Source organism: Falco punctatus (assembly GCF_963210335.1).
Source record: "Falco punctatus genome assembly, chromosome: 5".
NCBI lineage: Eukaryota > Metazoa > Chordata > Aves > Falconiformes > Falconidae > Falco > Falco punctatus.
Window position 1 is genome coordinate 83,386,927 of NC_137584.1, and position 18,643 is coordinate 83,405,569.

At 41.7% G+C, this 18,643-nt stretch overlaps 2 protein-coding genes across 7 annotated transcripts in view; both read left to right on the plus strand.

Moving 5' to 3' along the window:
- MTR (5-methyltetrahydrofolate-homocysteine methyltransferase) overlaps window positions 1-18,643 on the plus strand; it is a 123,942-nt gene that overhangs the window by 81,838 nt on the left and 23,461 nt on the right. For all 5 annotated transcript variants that reach the window (XR_013928422.1, XR_013928423.1, XR_013928424.1 and 2 more), the window contains one exon: window positions 1-18,643. This exon is cut by the window's left edge and continues 26,365 nt beyond it; it is cut by the window's right edge and continues 23,461 nt beyond it. The gene's annotated coding sequence lies outside the window, so the exon portion shown is untranslated.
- Window positions 3,994-18,643, plus strand: part of RYR2 (ryanodine receptor 2) — a 455,638-nt gene continuing 440,988 nt past the window's right edge. For both annotated transcript variants that reach the window (XM_080389100.1, XM_080389099.1), the window contains exon 1: window positions 3,994-4,114. In XM_080389100.1, coding sequence (XP_080245226.1) covers window positions 4,067-4,114 — 48 coding nt within the window. In that variant the 5' untranslated portion in view covers window positions 3,994-4,066. The remainder of the gene's footprint in view (window positions 4,115-18,643) is intronic.

The following is an 18,643-nucleotide window of genomic DNA, read 5'->3' on the forward strand; positions in this document are numbered from 1 at the left end:
TTGGTGTTATCTTACTCTGTGCTTCTAAGAAATAAAAAATAGCGTGGTAGTATATTCTGCTAAATGAAAACAAAGAAACACCTGGAAGTTCCCTTCATGTTACTGAATACTGAATCACGATACTTATTATTATTACAGACAGCCAATATGGCTTGTTTTACATAATTACTTATAGTGTGAGCATACAAACATATCTATGCATCTTCTCCTAACATCATAATAAATGTCCCAATTTAGGCGATTAAAATTTATAAAATTAAATGCTAAAATTCTTCTAAAAGTGTCAATTTGTGTTCAGTTCAGAGTCCTGCTGGGTTGCCTCAGAAGCACTGGTGCTGGTGTACTGCCTCTGCATCACATCAATAAACCTGGTTTTGGTAAGAATTGCTAAGGGCATATTGTGGATCCTCACAGTGCTGCTGCCTTGATAAACTAGGGTTGCAGGAGCAAGATGCCCTTGCTGTCCAAAGGCAAAATGCACCAAGTATCTGTCATAGTGACAATCACAAATGTGCATGGAGATGGGCAGATTTCAAATGGGATTTTAAAAAGAATGTAGCAAGAACAAGGCAACAAAAGGAACAGGACATCGTAAGCAGCAGGTCACATCTTGTGGGAGAATTTCTGGACTGATAATTCGAAAAACTGCTTCTAGGTCAACTGAAAAAGGAGCATAGTACATGCATGTCCTTAGACAACTAGTTAGCTAACAAAACATAAATTAGAGCTATAAGGGAACGACAATTTTGCTACTAAAAACTTTCCGTTAATCTTCAGAGGCTGCGTTAAAAACTTTGACTTCCCAAATCAGTATGGGATTATTTTGGCAGAAATAGAAACGGGTTTTTTTCTGCGTTTTTCTGTGGAAAGCACAGTTGTCGGTGATAAAAATCTTCAGTCTTGTGGAAAACAGTGGGCATAATTAGATGTAATGTACGTTGAAAATGAGTAAATAGGAGCAGGGAACACAAAGTTAACTGCTGTGGCGTTGACTGGCATCTTGAACTTCAGGACTGGCAGTCCTGTAGTGAAGTGCGCTATTCTTCCACACCCACATAAAGAAATGCAATTCACTGAATTCCACCTGCAGATACCAGCCATGGAGGACGCTTATTCTTTTAGTTTTCCCACTAGTTCATCTAAGAAACAAGTCTGTGAACTTTACATGACTTCCTGTTATGATAGAAAGTATTGTTTTTTTCACTTTAAAACAATCAGTTGTTTTTAATTAATCAATGCAATTAAACATAACTACTGGTTAAAATGTCCCATCAGCCAAAGTGCATTCCTTTTAAAATACAACAGCAGTCCAGTATCCTGAACATTTGAAAACGTTCCTGACCTTTTCGTGTGGGTAGAATAAGCCTGTGTGTTTTGAGTGGAAAGGGGAGAAGCACGTACATTGTTAGCTGATTGGTGTGGGCAGGTAACTCAGAGGAAATGTCAAATCTATGTCCATCAGGAATTTACCTAGCTTCTTCAGACTTCTTTGTGCATGTGCTGACTTCATGTTCTGTGCAGATTTTATAACTATATTTAACATGCATTTTGCACATCTGTGCATATAATATTCTCTGTGTATGGTGTACGCACATATGAATATTTGTCCTTAATAATTACCCAGGAAGCTGTGCTTCCAACTAAATTTGATCTTTATCACCCTGTTCAGCAAGTTTCCAGAGGAATTTTTTATCTTTACTGCTCTTAAATTCGCTTCCTAAGCAAATTAAATAAAGCAGCCAGGTGTGATGTGTCTCCCTGTCACTGCATAGTGTCTTTTGAACTAACTGGGAAATTCCAGCAATTTAACAGAGGGCAAAGAGTATCCTATGTACTCCTAGCCATTTCATGGAAATGGATGCATAGGTAAAGACGACACCAGAGAGTATTATGTGCTGTTTGAAAAACTGCAGCGTACATTTCACTCATCAACAAATCTGCATGTTAGAGGAAATATTTCTGCCCTAGCATGGAGAAGCTTCAGCTGGAGTTTGTGCCTTGCTGAACTCCAAGGAGTCTAATTATGAGCTCCAAGTCTGTAAGAAACCAGGTATCTCATCAGTCTCACAGTTCTTGGAACGACTTTCATTATGTCATAATGTTGTACCGAAAACTGTACAAAATGTTTCAGCCACTGATGTTACAGTGGACTATTTATAGGATTTTTTTTGTTTTTTTCTTTCTTTATCATGCCCTTGCCTTACATGCAGCAAATAAAGCAGACATCTAATATACTGCTCACCTTCAAAGCATGATGGAAGATATGCTGGAAGTTCTATGATCTAACCAGAACTCGGTGCTGCAATTCTGCGTGAACTGAGCTTTACATCCATATGCAATACATTTGCAAATTGTTGTGTTGAGATTGACTTGTTTTGGAAGTGGGATGAAGTGCAATTACATTGTTCAGTGCACCTTCATGAAACCTGATTTTTTAAAGATACCCACACTCAGGACTTTTCCTCATAAAAGGGGTCTGTTTCAAGAAATATCTCTCAGTTTAAATAATTTGGAGGAAGGGTTATTTAAGAGGTCTGAATGTTGCAACAACATGAAAAACTGTCTTCTGCTACTTCATTGTACTTAGAAAAAAATAGTTTCAGTCAGGAGTAAGTTTGAGAGGTAAAAATTTCTTGAAGTCAGCAGTAACTGAAACCAGGAAATTACAAAGGAAATGCCTAAGCTGTCATAACTCTTTGAGTTCATCGGTAGAATCTCTGTATTAAAGACTCATACATTGCTTGCTCTAGATACCTTGAGGGTCTTGGCTGCTCTTGCAATTTCCAGTCTGTCAGAAGAACAGGTTTTCTACTGCTGGAAGTAACGACAGAATCTCAGAAGTGTTTAACGTTACTTTTTCGTGATGTCATGGAACAGCGTGAAGTTACAGACTATGGGTACGGCTTCTCAAGCAACACCGTGTCTTCTGTTACGTTAGCCACACTGTTCATCAAAGTTACTGCAATTTCATTACACAGACTGGTTTTGGCCCTTCAAAAGCCTTCTGGAGTCACACACATCCCTCACGCGTTTTACTCTGCCAACGATCCAATGTTAATTTTACCGCGTCCTCACCTCACGACCACTGCACGGCATTAGCCGAGGCCCCTCCGCTGCACCTTCCTTCATTCCCTAATGCCGTTGATGTTGGAAGCCCCGCAGCCCTCGCGGGCCGCCGAACCGGAGGCCTGGCATCCTCCCTGCCAGAACCAGCGTCTCCTGCGTTCGGTGTGGCCTGCACCTGCGCTCCTGAGGAGCTATTCCGCCGCAACCCTTGGCTTTACCTCACGGGAAACACATGGCAGCTATCCTTCAAGGAAATTATATTGGAACCCCTCTCGTTCTGCCTGGGTGTAGCTCGCTCACAAAGCGGGTGGAGGCCGGCGCCTGGTGAAGCCGTGCTGCCCCTGCCCCCCCGCCCCCCGAGGGCAGACACCTCCTGCGCAGCCCGCGGGGCTCTGCCCCTCCTGAGGCGCCGCTGCCTGCAGCGCCCCGCGCGGGGCTCCAGCGGGCCGGGCTCGGGCACGGCGCCGGCCTGCCCGCTGGGTCCGAGGGAGCCGGGGCAGCCCCGGGCCGCCTGAGGCACGAGTGCCGCGGCCGCCCCGCCTCGGGGCCGCCCCGCCGGGCGGCCGCCGCCTGAGGCGAGTCCCGGCGGCAGCGTGCGGGCCGCCGGCCGCCTCTGCGCGGAGCAGCCAGTAAGGGGCGCTGGGCGGCGGGTTTGGCGTGCGGCGGAGCGGGCTGCGGATCACCTGCGGCAGCGGGGGGGCCGGGGAGCTCCGCCTCCCCCTCCTCCCCCGGTTAATCGCATCCCCCTCCTCCCGTGGCAGGCACCGGCGGCGAGGCGGCTGGGCAGAGCTGCCAGCCTGCTGCAGGCGTACGGGCGCCCGCACTCCGCCGGCAGGGAGGGCCGGGCTGGGGCTGCCGGCTCCGCCGCCCTCGCATTTGCCCCAGCCCGGTGTCGGCGCGGCCGTGAGCCGCCTGCCGCCGCCTCCCCGCGGGGAACCGCCGCCGCCGCCCTCCCGGGCACCGGGAGCAACGCCCGGGAGCAGGAGACAGAGGGGGAGCCATGGCCGAGGGGGGCGAGGGCGAGGACGAGATCCAGTTCCTGCGAACTGTAAGCGCCGGGCTTGCCTCCCCACCTCCGCGCGGCGTGGGGCAGCGGCCGGGGTCGTGCGGGCGGAGCGGGGCGGCTGGCGGCGCCCGGACCCTGCCCTGAGCTGCGGGCGGCGGGCACCCGGGCGCCGCCGGGGGGGGGGGGGGTCCTGCCGGGGAGGGGGCAGCGGGCCCCGCCGCCCCGGGGCGCTCCTGTCAGGGCGGGTGCGGAGCCCCCAGCCCTTTCCCTCTCCACCGGGCAGCACCCGCGGGGGCCGTAACTCCCCGCCGGGCGCGGGGCTGAGGCGCGGGCAGGGCGCTCCCGCCGCCTCCCGCAGGTACCTCCGCGCTGCCGCCCCCCGCCCGTGCGCTCGCCTACTGCGGATCCTAACCCAGCAGCCCTCCCAGCCTAAAAGCTGCAATCACACTCCTCTTGCAAAAATAGAATTTAAAAAAAAAAACAACCAACCCAATCACCTCTCCCACCCCACCCCCTCTCTACCAAGCTTTCCCACTAACTTGCAGGCGTTCTGGCTGAACACAGATTAATAACGTGTGGGTTGTCTTCTTTTTTTTTTTTTTTTTTGGTGTGAACATCCTTCCTTTACTTCTGTTTTCTTCAGTCCAAAGCATGTGAAGGCACTGGAGCGTTAGTTTCTTCCTTTCGTTTAATTAATACATCAGGACTGCTGCATTTTATGCTCATCTGGATTATTTTTCTTCAAGCCATGCTTTTTATTTATCTCCTGGGCCATCTCCCAAGTGCTGTTTCCATGCACAACCCTAGCAAGTTTTGCAGATGGGCATATTTGAGTGGTGGTGTACACGAGCCCTATCACAGTTGGAGGAAAAATTGCTGAGGCATTTGTTAAGTGGAGCTAAACCCACGGGTAAAGCTCAGCTTGCTTTTTATTTAGTACAGTCGGGTTTAGAAAACATTTGTGATCAGTGTCTTGTAAGAAAATACATTGGCAAAGGAGGGGAAAGCAAGCCACGCAGTCTACGTGAAGCATACTCATATGCTGTTTGCAGAATCGTGAATCCCAGGTTGCGGTCATCTTATGTTTATTTCAATCAGTAACTGTAAAATAACATATACATGCTGTTATTCTTTTTTATTATTATTATTATTATTGATTGATTGAGGATTCTTAGAAAATCTGGCTTTATGGGGAATACAGCTGTTATGCAACGCTGGCATGAAGATCATCAACTTTTTTCCCCTCGGCGTTCTGTGACTTCTATTGTAGTGTTGCCTAACACCTAAAGACCAAACAGATGGATGCTTCTTTGAAAGATAATTTGTCATTTCGATTTATGCGAGTTTTATTATTAGTACTTCTCACTGGTAAACATTTTTGGAGGACTTGTACAATGACAGTCTTCCTGCAGGTTTGCATGTTTAAGCTTAGCTCATGGGAGGGCTGTTATCTGAATGCTTAATAGAGAGAGAGAAGCAGTGAGCATGCTAATGGTGCTCAGCACATCTACGGTAACGTTAAACTACAGCATCTGACAGCAGCAGCATGTTATGTAAAGCAGCACTCCCGATAAAATGTGTCAGGCTTTGTACAGATCTGGCCAGCCCAGCCTTAGAAGATACTCTAAAACTTTTTAGAATGTTGTGGTGGTGATAAAATGACCTTGAACGTGGTAAACTGAGGCATGAGGGGGAATGCTTTTTGTGTAGTGAAATAAAAAAGGCCTGAAAAACTTCCTTTCCTTGTGAAGTTGTGAATCTCTGATGTTTAGCAGTATGTTAGTGATTTTTACTCCTCTTTTCCTTCCACTTTGTCAAAGTTTTCAACATGACTTGGAAAAGTCAGTTGCTTTAAGACATATAATTGATGTAGACTTCCTTTCATCTATTCTTAGAAAACTTGGATTAGTATTCTCTAAAGCTATCAGATGTGGGTAACTTTCTGAATGACATTGATAGAAAGCACTGGAAATTGGATATTACCTGGTAATCGCTGCGGTTTCTCTTTTGGATATTTTTTGTTTTTTAAAACGGTAGTTAGGGACAGACGAATTCATAAATGGCTTGGTAGATAAAATAGAACTTTTCAAAGAACACCTTATGCAAGTGAAAAAGCTTTCCATGCTTTGAATACCTTAATGATGACATCTGTAGGATGACTAGATGGAAACAGTGCTCTTCGTTTTTTCTTCTTTTCATAGGACCTGATAAACTTTCTGAAATTTTGGGTTCTCTTTTTGGTGTTTCAAAATTACCTTACCATCTTTAGAGTACACCCTGGAATGTAAACACAATATTATTATTTTTTTAAAATGTTTAAAGAGAAATATCAGATTTTATTAAATAAAGAAAATAATCTTCATTTGCATCAAGCTACCAAACAGCATTTGTACTTGTCATCTAGATTTTGACCGGTAATATCCATTTCCCTTCTTCTTCACGCAGTCCTGTTTGCCTAATGACTCCTCTTCTTAATTTGCTGGTTTTATTCTAATTTTTTGATAAGGTGGCATCATGTATTTCCTCCTACAGATTTTGCTGCTAGGATGGATTCCTGTTTCTTTTGGGAACAATTTGAGTTTGATATGGCACTTCTGAGAAGGGAATGTAACCTGTTACCGCCCGGCACTTCTGGAAGCATCGGTTTTTATGTTGTTTGAGCTAACTTCAGACAGACTGGAATCCAGCTCTGTGCTGGTCAGTTCTCAGGGAAATCTTCTATGGTCCTGGGAACGACGTGCTTCTCCACACAGACAGGGGTCTCTCCCTCATTACTTTGCTGAATATTCCAGCTGGAGATGACCTTGTGATATGTGTAGCCTTTTTTGGGCTTGGAAGTACCTTCTCCTGACTTTTCCCACTGAATGCACACACACTGTGCAAGAGAAGTGAAGAGGTGCAAGTGCCCTGCTCTAGCTTTTATTAGTTGTGCTCTGGGGAGGACTTTTTCCCTGTAAAGGATTGCTTTCTTTTTTTTAACTAGGAGAAAGGAGAAACGTGTGCAAAACACATTGTTTAGTCTTTACAGTCAAGAATCTGAAACTTTTATAGTTAATACGGAAATGACCTGGTTAGTGTCGTTTGTTTGTTTGGGTTTTGTTTGTTTTTTTAGGATGTGTAAATTGACCAGAGTGAAAATAATTCAGAGTTCCAGGAGAGAACAAAAAATGTTTTTGCCTAATGCACCTGTGCAAGGATTGTTTTTTGTGCAGCAGAACCCCCCTAAGGGAAGGCTTTTGTGTGGAGTGGGTGGTAAGCTGATGAGAGCATTAAAACAGTTGCAGTACTTCACCAAAATACTGCCTATGAATATCCCTTCTGTCGGTTTAAGGTGCCCTGAATTTTGGGAGCACTACGTACCTAAGAGTGGTGAGAAATGTGTAATGTAGCTGTTTCATCTTGTGGTGTTCCTGATGCCAGTACAGATAGTTTTCTGGAGTTGTGGAGGCTCTTAAATTAGAGGCAAGTCATCTTTTCTACATTTGTGGTAGCAGACACCACCAGAACACACCAAGTAAGGCTGACAGGGTTATGGTCTTTCTCGACTGTCTTCTGAGGCAGTGAAGACTACCACGCCTGTCAGGAACCAGAAGCATAATCAGTGTGAGCAGCACATTTTCCCCAGGTCTGTTGGAGTTGTCTTCTCCTTTTCATCTCTTCCCCTTTTTTTCTTTTTAAGGTTGGAATGCTGATGTTAGACTGTGTGCTCTCTTCTAATGCTTTTTTCTTTTTTCTTTTTTTTTTTTTTTTCTTCATTTGTTTAATCAGCAACTTGCAGTAAAATAGGATCTTTTGCTTGTGTGAACATACTCTGTGCTGCCTTACTTGCTACGTGGACTTGATTGTTCTGAGTGTGACTGTCAGAGAGAAGTGTAAGACTACTTTCCAACACTGGAAAAGGGCTTTTAAATGAACTTAAACATTATTTAAGATTCATGTTTGACATGCAAAAGATTTTACTCACTCAGTGCTGGGATTTAATATTTCAGATTATAAAAGAATGGAGTCTATGGCAGAGAATTTTTCTGCATTCTGAAATGAACAATGTAAGGTGGTCACATTTCAAGGGCAGGAATTCTGTAATCCCAGAGTCACTTCAGTTCCAGATATTCTTCATTACGGCAGCATTTAAACAATGAATGTCACTTTAAATCTGACTAAAAATCATATGCTTAGATGCTATCCTGAATGAAGATTCTGTGGAATCAGAGGACACAAAAGGAACCTGGAAAAACAAGGTTAGAAGATTATTGTAAAATAAGTAACTAAACATGAGAAGAATTGTTATGTGAATCTCTTGGTGAAATAGAATTTATTTGTTGGTTTTTTTGTTGTTAAATCCCTCGATGCTTTTCATATGCTGCTTATCTTTAAAGGGGTCTCTCAAAATATGTTAGATTCTGGTAGCTGCAGTCATCAAACATAAAAACACAGCTGCAGAATGCACTGAAGAAAATGCTCAAAAGCAATCTTGGATATTAGAAGCAATTTTAGAAGGAAAGAACACTGAAAAACACTTTGGTTAGCCTTTTTTTTTTTTAATGTTAAAAAGTATTTCTTGTACCTGTCAGTATGTGACTTCTGAAGATTCACAAGGTACTGGCACGAGAGACCACTGTTTAACAGCTCATGTGAGGGATGGCGTGGCTGAGATTGCAGCATTTGTACCTTCCCCTCTAAGGCACTGCACTGCAGTACAGATACCGAATATGATCTCAAATTCTATTTTGGAATTGAGCTGGACAGGCTGTTTGTAGGGAACAGGTTTTAGCTAGGACATGCAGTCTGCTTTTTATTTGGGAATTGTGTGAAAATTTTCTATATGAATTTTTTGATTCCAAAATTGTTTGACAAACATTTTATATGACCATTCAGGTGATATTACTGGGTAAGATCAGCTGTCTAGTCTGTGTACTGTCTGGTCCAGTGTTCTGCATCTGGAAGTTGTGTGAATCGGATGTGTGAGCAGGAGGCTGAGGAAGCTCCGTAGCAAATGGTTGGTCCACCAGGGAAGTTATTTGCTCTGTGAATTGGTTGACTGATGTTCTGAGAGCCAGAGAGCTGCTCTTCCTTCAGTATCTGAAGATGCTTTGATGCACCGTGCTTTTCAGTGTCCTGAAGTGGGAGGAAAGTCTATTGCAGGAACTTAAGCTGTGGGCAGATGGTAAAGAGACAATTCCAGTTAATTTCTGACCCAAGATTTAGAATGGTCCTAAGAGCTCTGTCTGCCTTTCACGTCTTGATCTGAATGCTATATTATGACAGCATATTGTAAAGGTGGTTATCCTCTTATATAGTGGTGTGGAAAGTGCACAGGTTGATTCTAATTCAGGAAAGTACACCAGTCTTTCTGGCGTGCGAATCGGGGTGTGTATTTCTCTGAATCAAGATAAAAGATTGGAAACCATCTGTGTGGGGAAATACTGACAGTGGGCTGCATCCAGGAAGCATTTGAATTACACTGAAAATGCAAAAACCTTTTTATTCTGATTTTTATACTTACAGGTGCTTCATGTTAAAACTGAGTTAGTTTTGTTTTTCTTAATTAATTAAATTAAACGTTTTGTTTAAATTTCCTGAATTGTCTGAAGAAGTAGGCTTGGTTTTGTGGAGAATGGCAAAAGAAAACTCAGAAACTGTGTATGTATTCCTATACTTCCTAATAAAACTTCAGTGACACAAATTTTTCTGTTTGGCATCATGGTACTAGTACAGAAATAAACATTGGACTGTAAAATGAACACATTTTATCAGGGTAAATGAAAGAATTGTAACTTTCTCTTACTGTGGTTGTTGCAATTTTAGTTGTGATTGATGGAACACGTCAGCAATGTGTTTTCTATATTGTGGCTATCTAAATTTTTTTTTCTTAATTTGTGCACAAAAAGAGTAGTTACTCATTAGCAAATACTTCCTTGCAAGTGCTATACAGAAGTCTCATGGAATGGAGTTCTGCTTCATTGTCATACATACGTACCACAGATTTATGGCTGTATCTTAAGTGTTGGTAAGAATAGCTAAAATAAATACATTAGTCAAAGCAATGGTGGTCTTTTTTTTTTTTTTTTTTTTTATAGTACCATTTCTAAAAAATATTTGGGTTTTGCATATGTAAGTTTTAATGGGCCTCATGGCCACCCCTGTGGAGCACTGTTCAACGTTTTGGGAGTGAAACTCTGATCCCTGTGAAGGCAGAGCTATTGATTTCAGTGTAACCAGGACTTCGTATCCAGCCTTTGTTTGCAGGCAGAATGTCTGGGAGTGTGCATATAATAGTTGTTCCTGTGTAAATGCAGGTTTGTTTCTGAAAACTGCTAAAAAACTCTATGGGAAGATTCAGTCTTCTGGTTGGATTTGCTCCTAGCTCTGATACTGTTAGATTCTCGTTATGGCTTACGTCCTGAATCCATTAGCTCATCACTTCTGGGAAATTAAGCTCTATGAATTTTTGGAGATGGCTGTCCCTTTTATGGTACTGATGTAGAAATAAAATTGCAGCAATTCTCTGTTTGTATTTTATATTGGAGAGGGGCTTGCTTTTTTACCGATCATCAATGAGAATTTTGCAATTGATTGCAGGTGGACACAGTTCCTCAGAAGAATAAATTCTCCAGACAAGTAATTTCTAAGGTTGAAAGAGTAATGTTTTCCTGTTGATACCATTCAGACTTCATCTCTGAACAAAAGCGGTCCCCTCTTTTGTGAGGGAAGTCCTGTATCTCTTAAGTGAGAACTTCTTATTGACATATAAAACTACCAGAAGCCGAGTTCTGCCTTGATTGAGCTACTTGGTTTGAATTTTCTGCTAAAGCATTAGGAGAACAGAGGAAGTAGCTAATAAAGTACATGATCAGAGCACCCTAATTTTCTTTTATTTTGTCCAAATTCATCCATATGTGCTACACAAGTAACTGTTTCATTTGGTCTGACTTTTCCTTTCTTGGTATGTACTTGCATTCGTAACATCAGTTCTTGAACTAATATTAATGTTATTCTGAAGGAGGAGGAAGAGGGGTATGATTTTTCTCAAGAACAATAAAGGGAAAAAAAAAACCTAACCACCAAAACCTGAACTAGTAAAATGACTGGAAAAGCAAGTGCCAGGGCAGACTTTGCCCTACTGTCTTGTCAGTGCTTTTTCTTATTTAGATTAAAAAGCTTTAACAGACAGCTTTATAAAATGTGGTAAATAAAATGAGGAAAACTTAAGCGCAACGTATTTTCTTCTAATGAAAGCTGAAATGTGAATTCTGTTACTTTGTCCTTCAGACAGCTTGAAAACACCCATTTTAAACCTGAGCTGTGGTCAGGTGAAAGCGAGAACAGAGCACTCTAATTATTGACACAGTTACACCCTGGGATTCCTCCCAATAGCAAAGGAAGGATAGCCTGGCATAATTTTCTGTCTCCCGTCTGTATTCTGCTGAAGACGTACGCTATGTTTTGCAAGTGCATGGCACTTACGCCATGCCTGGCTGTGTTGTCTATCCCACTCTGGAATGGAAGGCTTCTTGAAGAGGCAGCCTGATGCATCTCAGTAATTGAGAAAAGGCAAAAAGGAACTAGTTCAGATGACAGTTCAAGCCTTTTAAAGGCAACCACAGCAATGCAGAGCTCACTGCAATGCTCTGCGCCCATCAGGGGCACAGCAGTGATATTTCTTTGTTCTCTATTGTAACAAATAGAGCACCTGAGGGCAGCCACTGCCTGCAGCAGCAGCGCAGTGAAGGTCACCCCAGTTTCCTAACAAAGACTAGCAGGAACTCCCATGTGCTTTTCCTGCAGTGTAGTTTTATGCTGCGCTCCCTTGTTAATAGGCGTGAGATTCATTAACTAGTTATGTATTTACTTACGAAAGAGCTCTTGCTTGTCTTTGTCATTTTTTACATAATAATGGTGGTGTAACTTGTCAGGTGAAGGGTTTACACTCTTCATATATGTTGCTATGTCTAGATTCTGATGATAAGTTACTCAGCTGTAGATTTGAACAAATGTATATTTGAGGCGTGTACTGCAATTCAGCAGAAGCTTTGCTTAGCTTAGCTTTTCAGAAGTGCTTAATAAAACCAAACTGGTACCTATGTGCCTACTGTATGGCAAGTGAAAGATGTGACAGGTAAGATGACATAATATGAGCTATATTAACTTATTTGATAGTCACAATTTCTGTTTCAATGTAATGCTGTAATGGTCAGCTTTACAGTAATACTGTGTTGAGAGGAGCATTCACACTAGCAGCTGCATTAAATTTTAAATAAAAAGATGGGCTCACTCTTTTAGTGTTGGGATGTACTTCAATGTTTATCAGGGTCAGGAATGACTTCCTTCTAATTACTACTGCTTGAAGAAAATTGGAAATCTAATGTTACCTAGTAATGCAGTAGACTTCCCAGAGGGACTTTGGCAAAATTTGACGAGGTATCACTCTGAAAGGCGCATGGATCAGTTAATTTTTAACATGGAAGATGTTTTAGTGCAGGACAGTTTCTTTGTTGATTTGGTTTCATTCATATTCTAAACACTATAGGACCACAAAGGAGTAATAAGATCACTACATTTTATGAGGCAGCTTCCCAGAGGATTTCAGAGTAATTAGTGCTATACAACAACTTATGTCTGTTACCTGATTGTTTTTTACTCGACTGTGGGAAATAATACCTGATGGATATTAGTTGGCAGAACCAAATGCTGAATACTGGCATGTTTTGCTTCTCTGCATCTGTGAAAACTCTGGAATCCTGCTGTGAAAACTGAGTGCACTGAATGTGAAGAATGTCCCTGCTTAAATCCTTTTTTTGGAGGAATGATGGGAGGAAGCAACACAAAATTTTCATTGGCTGCCTGTGAGTTTACCTGGGGATTGCCAGACAGTGGAGTTATATTAGTGGAATCAAGCCAGAAATGGCTGTCTCTTATACCTGTATTTCTTCCTTGCAGGGCAGGCAGAGCTGGAAAACGTGACTGCCTGGGCTCTGTGTGGGGTGTATTCTTTCATAAAAGAAAAATGGCAAAAGAGGAAGGTATATTCCTTTGCTGATTATGCCAGCTAATTTCCCTTGGTGTATGAGCATCTTCCATTCCTGTGATGGCCAAGTAGAATTCCTTATATAGGAATTTAGGTGGAGGAATGAATGGATTTTAAAGAGTGTTCAAAGTAATCCTGGGTAATTGGGTAGATCTGCTTAAGGCTTAGTGAACTACTGGGTACATGGATGCATTTGTTACAGAAAATGGGAACCAGGAAAACTCTCCAAACCAGACGATGGTTTAGAAAGCCGACACTGGCTTATTGCCGTGCTGGGTGCATGGGGGACCTTCCCTCCTGACACGCACACCGAGTTTCTGGAGGGTATACGCGATGTACAGTGGAGAACTTGCGTGCCCACGGGACGCTGCGTGTTCGTTTTCATTCGCACACAGGACTGGTTGCGAGTTTCTGGCTCCCATGGCAGGTCAGCGCGCCCTCAGCGAGCACTGCTGACGGCTGTTACCAGCCACGCGCGCTCCCCAAGTGGGGCTTTACCCTCCTTCGGGGTGGGGGGAGCTATTGGAGTTGGGGGTCCAGATCTGCCATTACCACAGTTGCCTTTGTCCTACTTACAACAGGTTTTCTGTGGATCACAACACCTTATCGGCTTGTCTCCTCTGGCGGCCAGAACTCTTCCGCTTGGAGGCTTCTTTCTGCATAATTTACATAAGGGTGTTCTCCTTATCTGCTCTTTGTTTCCCAGGGTTGACTCCCTTGATTATAGAAATCCTTTCATCCATCAGTTTTGATGACCTCAGTGGGTGGGTCAGCTTGACAGGAACTTTGTGCACTTACTCTTGTTTAACATGTAGTTAAACACTAAATCAGAGTTTGGTAATTCAGGAGTTTGGCAACACAGTTACTGATAATTGATCCTCTTTGTGGGTCAGGAATGTAGCCATACTGATAAATTTTAAAATCACTTATGGTGTGTTTGTTTTCTAGTTGTAAAGCAGAATAATTTCTATAACTTATATAGAATATAATTTCTTATAAGCAGAAGTTTGCTAGGCGCAAGCTAGATGATTAAACCTCTCTGTACGGCCACATGACCTTCATCCTGAAGCAGTCTTTGATAAAGTATCTGGTTTCAATGATGACAGCAGCTACCTAAATATCTGTAGCCCTACAACAGTCATGAGAATGCTGTGTGATTCTAGCACTGAGGGCTAGACTGAAAATAAGCATCAATCATGTGACTTCATATTTCTATTTTCTGCATTTACAAAGTAGATTTTGCAATGCTAATGCATAGGCAGTTACGTGCATTTATGCAGCCTTGTTGCAAGTACCAGGGAGATCGAATGCATATCCACTTTTCCATGCAACAGAAAAGTAAACCCCCCAAAATTCACAATGTGTTGTGGGGAAAGATTTAGTAAAAATAAAATGGGGATGGAGAAAACCTGTCTTCTGGTGTTACAAGTAATTTAATAGCCCTTCATTGCTAAAGAGTTGGATTAACCTTCTTTTTTAAAAGCTTGTATTAAATAAATCTTGGGTTGGGGTTTTTCTTCTGCCTAAGTTGACACAGAAGGCAAAGACTTGTTTCAGGATTTGGCACATACCGGTAGACAGCTGAAGGAACCACACTCATCCAGATGTGAAATGGTTCATTCATGAAAACTATCATGGCAAGTGTGGCTGAAGAGATCTAACTCTCCTAATAAAGGAACTGATTGAGATGAGTCTGTAAATAACACTATGAATTCTCAGGACCAGAAATGTTAGATAACATTGCTGAAGTGTGATTGAGGCAAAGAATCCATGAAGCAGTACCATCACATTTAAACACAGTGCTGGAATAGTATGGATAACAGGGGTAAGAGTTGTATTTATTGGTGTGTACGCAAGAAGTCTTGATTAGTTTCTTGGAGTCTTGGAATTACGTAGCAAGTCCTTCAGAAGAGCTTATGAGCAAAAAAGCACTAGTCTGGTACTTAGTAATTGCAGGAGGGTGATAGCTGCATAGGTCAGTGCAGAAAATTTCTCAAATGTCATGGGTGTTCCATCACTGTTGACTGAATTTCTGTAGGGTGTGCTTGTGAATTAATGATTCGCTTACCAAGATGTTCTTGAGCAGGTCTTAGCATGATAGTCTGACTGCTTGTTCAAGTATGCCAGCCATTACTTGCTCTCTAATCACTTTTAATATGTCTGATACAGTGAATATGAATTTTAAAAGTTACTATTATTGATACTGGTGTTTTGATGGAAGAAGATTCATAAAGTTTGCAAAAAGAAAGGATTGCAAAAGAAATCATCAGTGAAGGCCTGATCTCCATTTTGAGTGACCAGGTCTTGTAGAAACATCCTGTAAGTTTAGTTTTGGTATGAGAAGGTTCCGGAAATCCTGTCGAAGAAATGCTGTTGCACAAATAGTACTTCCAATGTTATGTCACCAGGTCCATTTCTGAAATCTGTCAGCAGCATCTCATACAAGAAGAGTACTGTATTTATGCTGTATGTTATCTGCCGGTTCATTTGAAGTTGCTTTTCTTTGGACTTTCAACATCGAAGTCTAAACCCTGTTGTTTAACCTTTCTCCTTCATCCTTTTTCTTGTCACAGCCACTGAGATCCTTGTCTTTTGGTATTGATGGCTCTTCCTGATTTAAAGTTTGACAGAGCTTCAACCTAAGCCTGTGGCAGAACTTGCGGTTGTCATTCAGATTGGTAAAAGGATATTTTTCTGAAGGGGGCTCTCACATTTGGGATTTTTTTTATTATTCTTATTTTATTTCTGTTTTTCTTTTCAACTTCTCTCTTTGTCTGACAAATGGTAAGGTCAAGGTTTTCTTCTTTTTTCCTCTCTCAGAACAAGAGATAAGTGTGTTAAAAATGTCCCATCAATTTTACTAGGAAGGAGAGAGGTTATCTTGAGAACTTCAGACATATGTGTTTCTCCACATCGTTTGTACTGATGTGTGGTTTGTGTGCGTTTTCTTTCTCATTCTTTGTGTGCTTGACCTCTGGAAAGCTTCAGCTTATCAAGCTGAAGGACTCCAAAATCCTTGATTTCAAATGGATGGAATTTATCTAGAAAGGGAGAGGGAATGAGCGTAGGAGGGAGGGATGTCAGATCTCATAGGTGAGCTTTGTCATCCTCTTGAGAGGTGTAGCTTGTTGCCTGGCTTGTCTCCAAAATAAAATAGATGCTTTTGCATAGGAAGTGTAATATGACTGAGTTTAGACTCAAAAAGAAACACTTCCATTTTCCATGGAATTGGAGGAGAAAAATGAGTAATTAGGGAGTGAGAATTAGATTTTCATGTTCCTAAAGGTGAATGGAAGTGTATTTTTCTAGGTGGAATGTGTGGTTCAGTTCAGTAAAAGCTGTATACCTGCATTTTTAAATACTGAAATATTGACACCTATTTATTGACTACTGTCCACTGAGAATGTAGGTTTGTTTTGGTTTTTCCCCCCCCTTCTGATTAAGGGATTTTCATATCTGGTTTTATCTACTGAAAATTAAACTTATGTGGTTTAAAGGTATATTAAGCTGCAGTGTTGACATATTTTATTGATAATGTTACAGGCATCACTTTATTCTGATTCTGTCAGAAGTAATGTAGTGCTTTTTTATTTTGAAATTTCTAGTTGAATTCTAGCTTATAATTTGTATGTCAGCTGCAATTGCAGCTGAAGTCTCTGAATTTCTTCTTGTATTATAAATCTGTTAGTGAAGCAAAATTAGACACTTTCTGTTTTATCCCCTTTTTTATTCTGCTTTATGTTCTATAGTTTATTTTTCACTTGGCAGCTGCAAAGATGAAAGAGCATCAGTGACAATATTCTTCCCTTCCAAACTGGTTGGTTTTGGGGGTTGCACCCCAGGCTTGGTAAATCACCTCTCTGCAGAGGTCCTGTGCCTGGCTTAAGGAATTGTTTGGCCCCCTCCACAGAGGTAACTCTGAGAAAACCTCTAGGTGAGAGTTACTAGATCAGTTTTCTGAAGCTGTAATCCTGTGGAGTAATCCAATTAGTATAGTGTGTGAGACGTGCTCAACCTTCAGAACTTGCTGGGGGAGGTTTGTTTCCATGCATGGCATTTGCATTGCAGTTTACATTGGGAGGCCTTGCTGCACTTCTGGATTTACCAACAGAGTAAACTGACACGGGTCGGAACACACCTTCAACGAAAGCACGAGTTTAATTGCGTAGTGAACTGGGAGGGAGTGTGAATGCTAACAAAATTACTTCTTTGTTATGTACCTGTGTGACTTCCTGTTGATGAGTGAGGGTTTTTATGATGATTTGTGTCTGTTACAGAATTACAGTCTGACAATTGGAACCACATCTAGGGCTTGGGAAGCGCATGTTGTTCTAGTAAGTTCTTACTCAAAAGTTCCAGTTTGCTACTAGTGGGTATACCCTAGTGGTTTGTTTTATTGGGGGGCAGAGAGGCGAGGAGTTCTGAGAGTGAAATGGGTTTGCAGCTTTACTGTATAAACAGAGTAATCGGCTGAAGAAAATCCTTATATTTTCAAAATCTCTAGCTGGATCTCATTTTCCCTGCCTGAGGAATAAATTGTTTAAATGAAAGAAATACCTAACACAGGCAAGTTGGTATAACAGGTTGTTAAGCACTATTTTATTAGCAAAAGGCTAGAAGAAAATACTTATGGTACAAATACTTTTCTTTCTTTTTTTTTTTTTTTTTTTTTGGCCAGAAGCCTAAAAACAAGTCCTGTATTACAAAGGCTGTTTCAAGTAAAAACCTGGCTCTCTTACCTATTGCTTAAACTATATTGCAATCTGAATGTAAATTAATTGATTTTAGTATAATGGCTAGCAGAATAATCTTCTCTGGATCTGCTAAACATTTCATGAATCAATTTTCTGGTCCGTGACTGCAAGGGTCTCTGTATGGCCATGTATGTTTTTTATGTCTGGTTCTGTTGTCACTGACGTTAATGTTAAATGTCCTCTAGACTGTAACCAGAGCTGAATGATACACTCACAGCATTATGTGCCATTGTATATAATGGCCTAAATGTGTCAAATGCGTAGCCTTGTCTGCCATTTTAAGCATGATTAATATTTATTAATATTAATCAAATGCTTACACACCAAAAATGTGTGAACTGGCCTTTACACAGTTAGTTTAATGATGTGTACACATTGCTAACTGTCTTTCAAAATTTTTACATCTAATTATTGGTAAGCTCTTCTAACTCTGCCACACCGACGTGCCATCTTGTCCAATTCAGTAAGGGTAATAACCTGTCCTACGTTCTTCTTTTCTGAGAAGAAAGCTCGAGTTTTTTCTTATTCTACAAATCTCCTCAAAGTCTTGGTTAAGAAACTAAATGTCGTTCTTGCAGAATAGCATTTGTAATTTGTGTTAGCAATGCGCTTTTTCTGTGGCCAGCATAAATTTTATTATGTCAACCGTGGAACCCAAGGTCAGCTCTAATTTGGACTTGAGGTTACGTATAGTGTTTAGTTTACTCAGGAAGTCTCATGTGCTGTGGGAGAGTACTGCTTTTTAAGTGCTTGATACATGCAAAACACTTATTTTTCCTATTTCTTTTACTC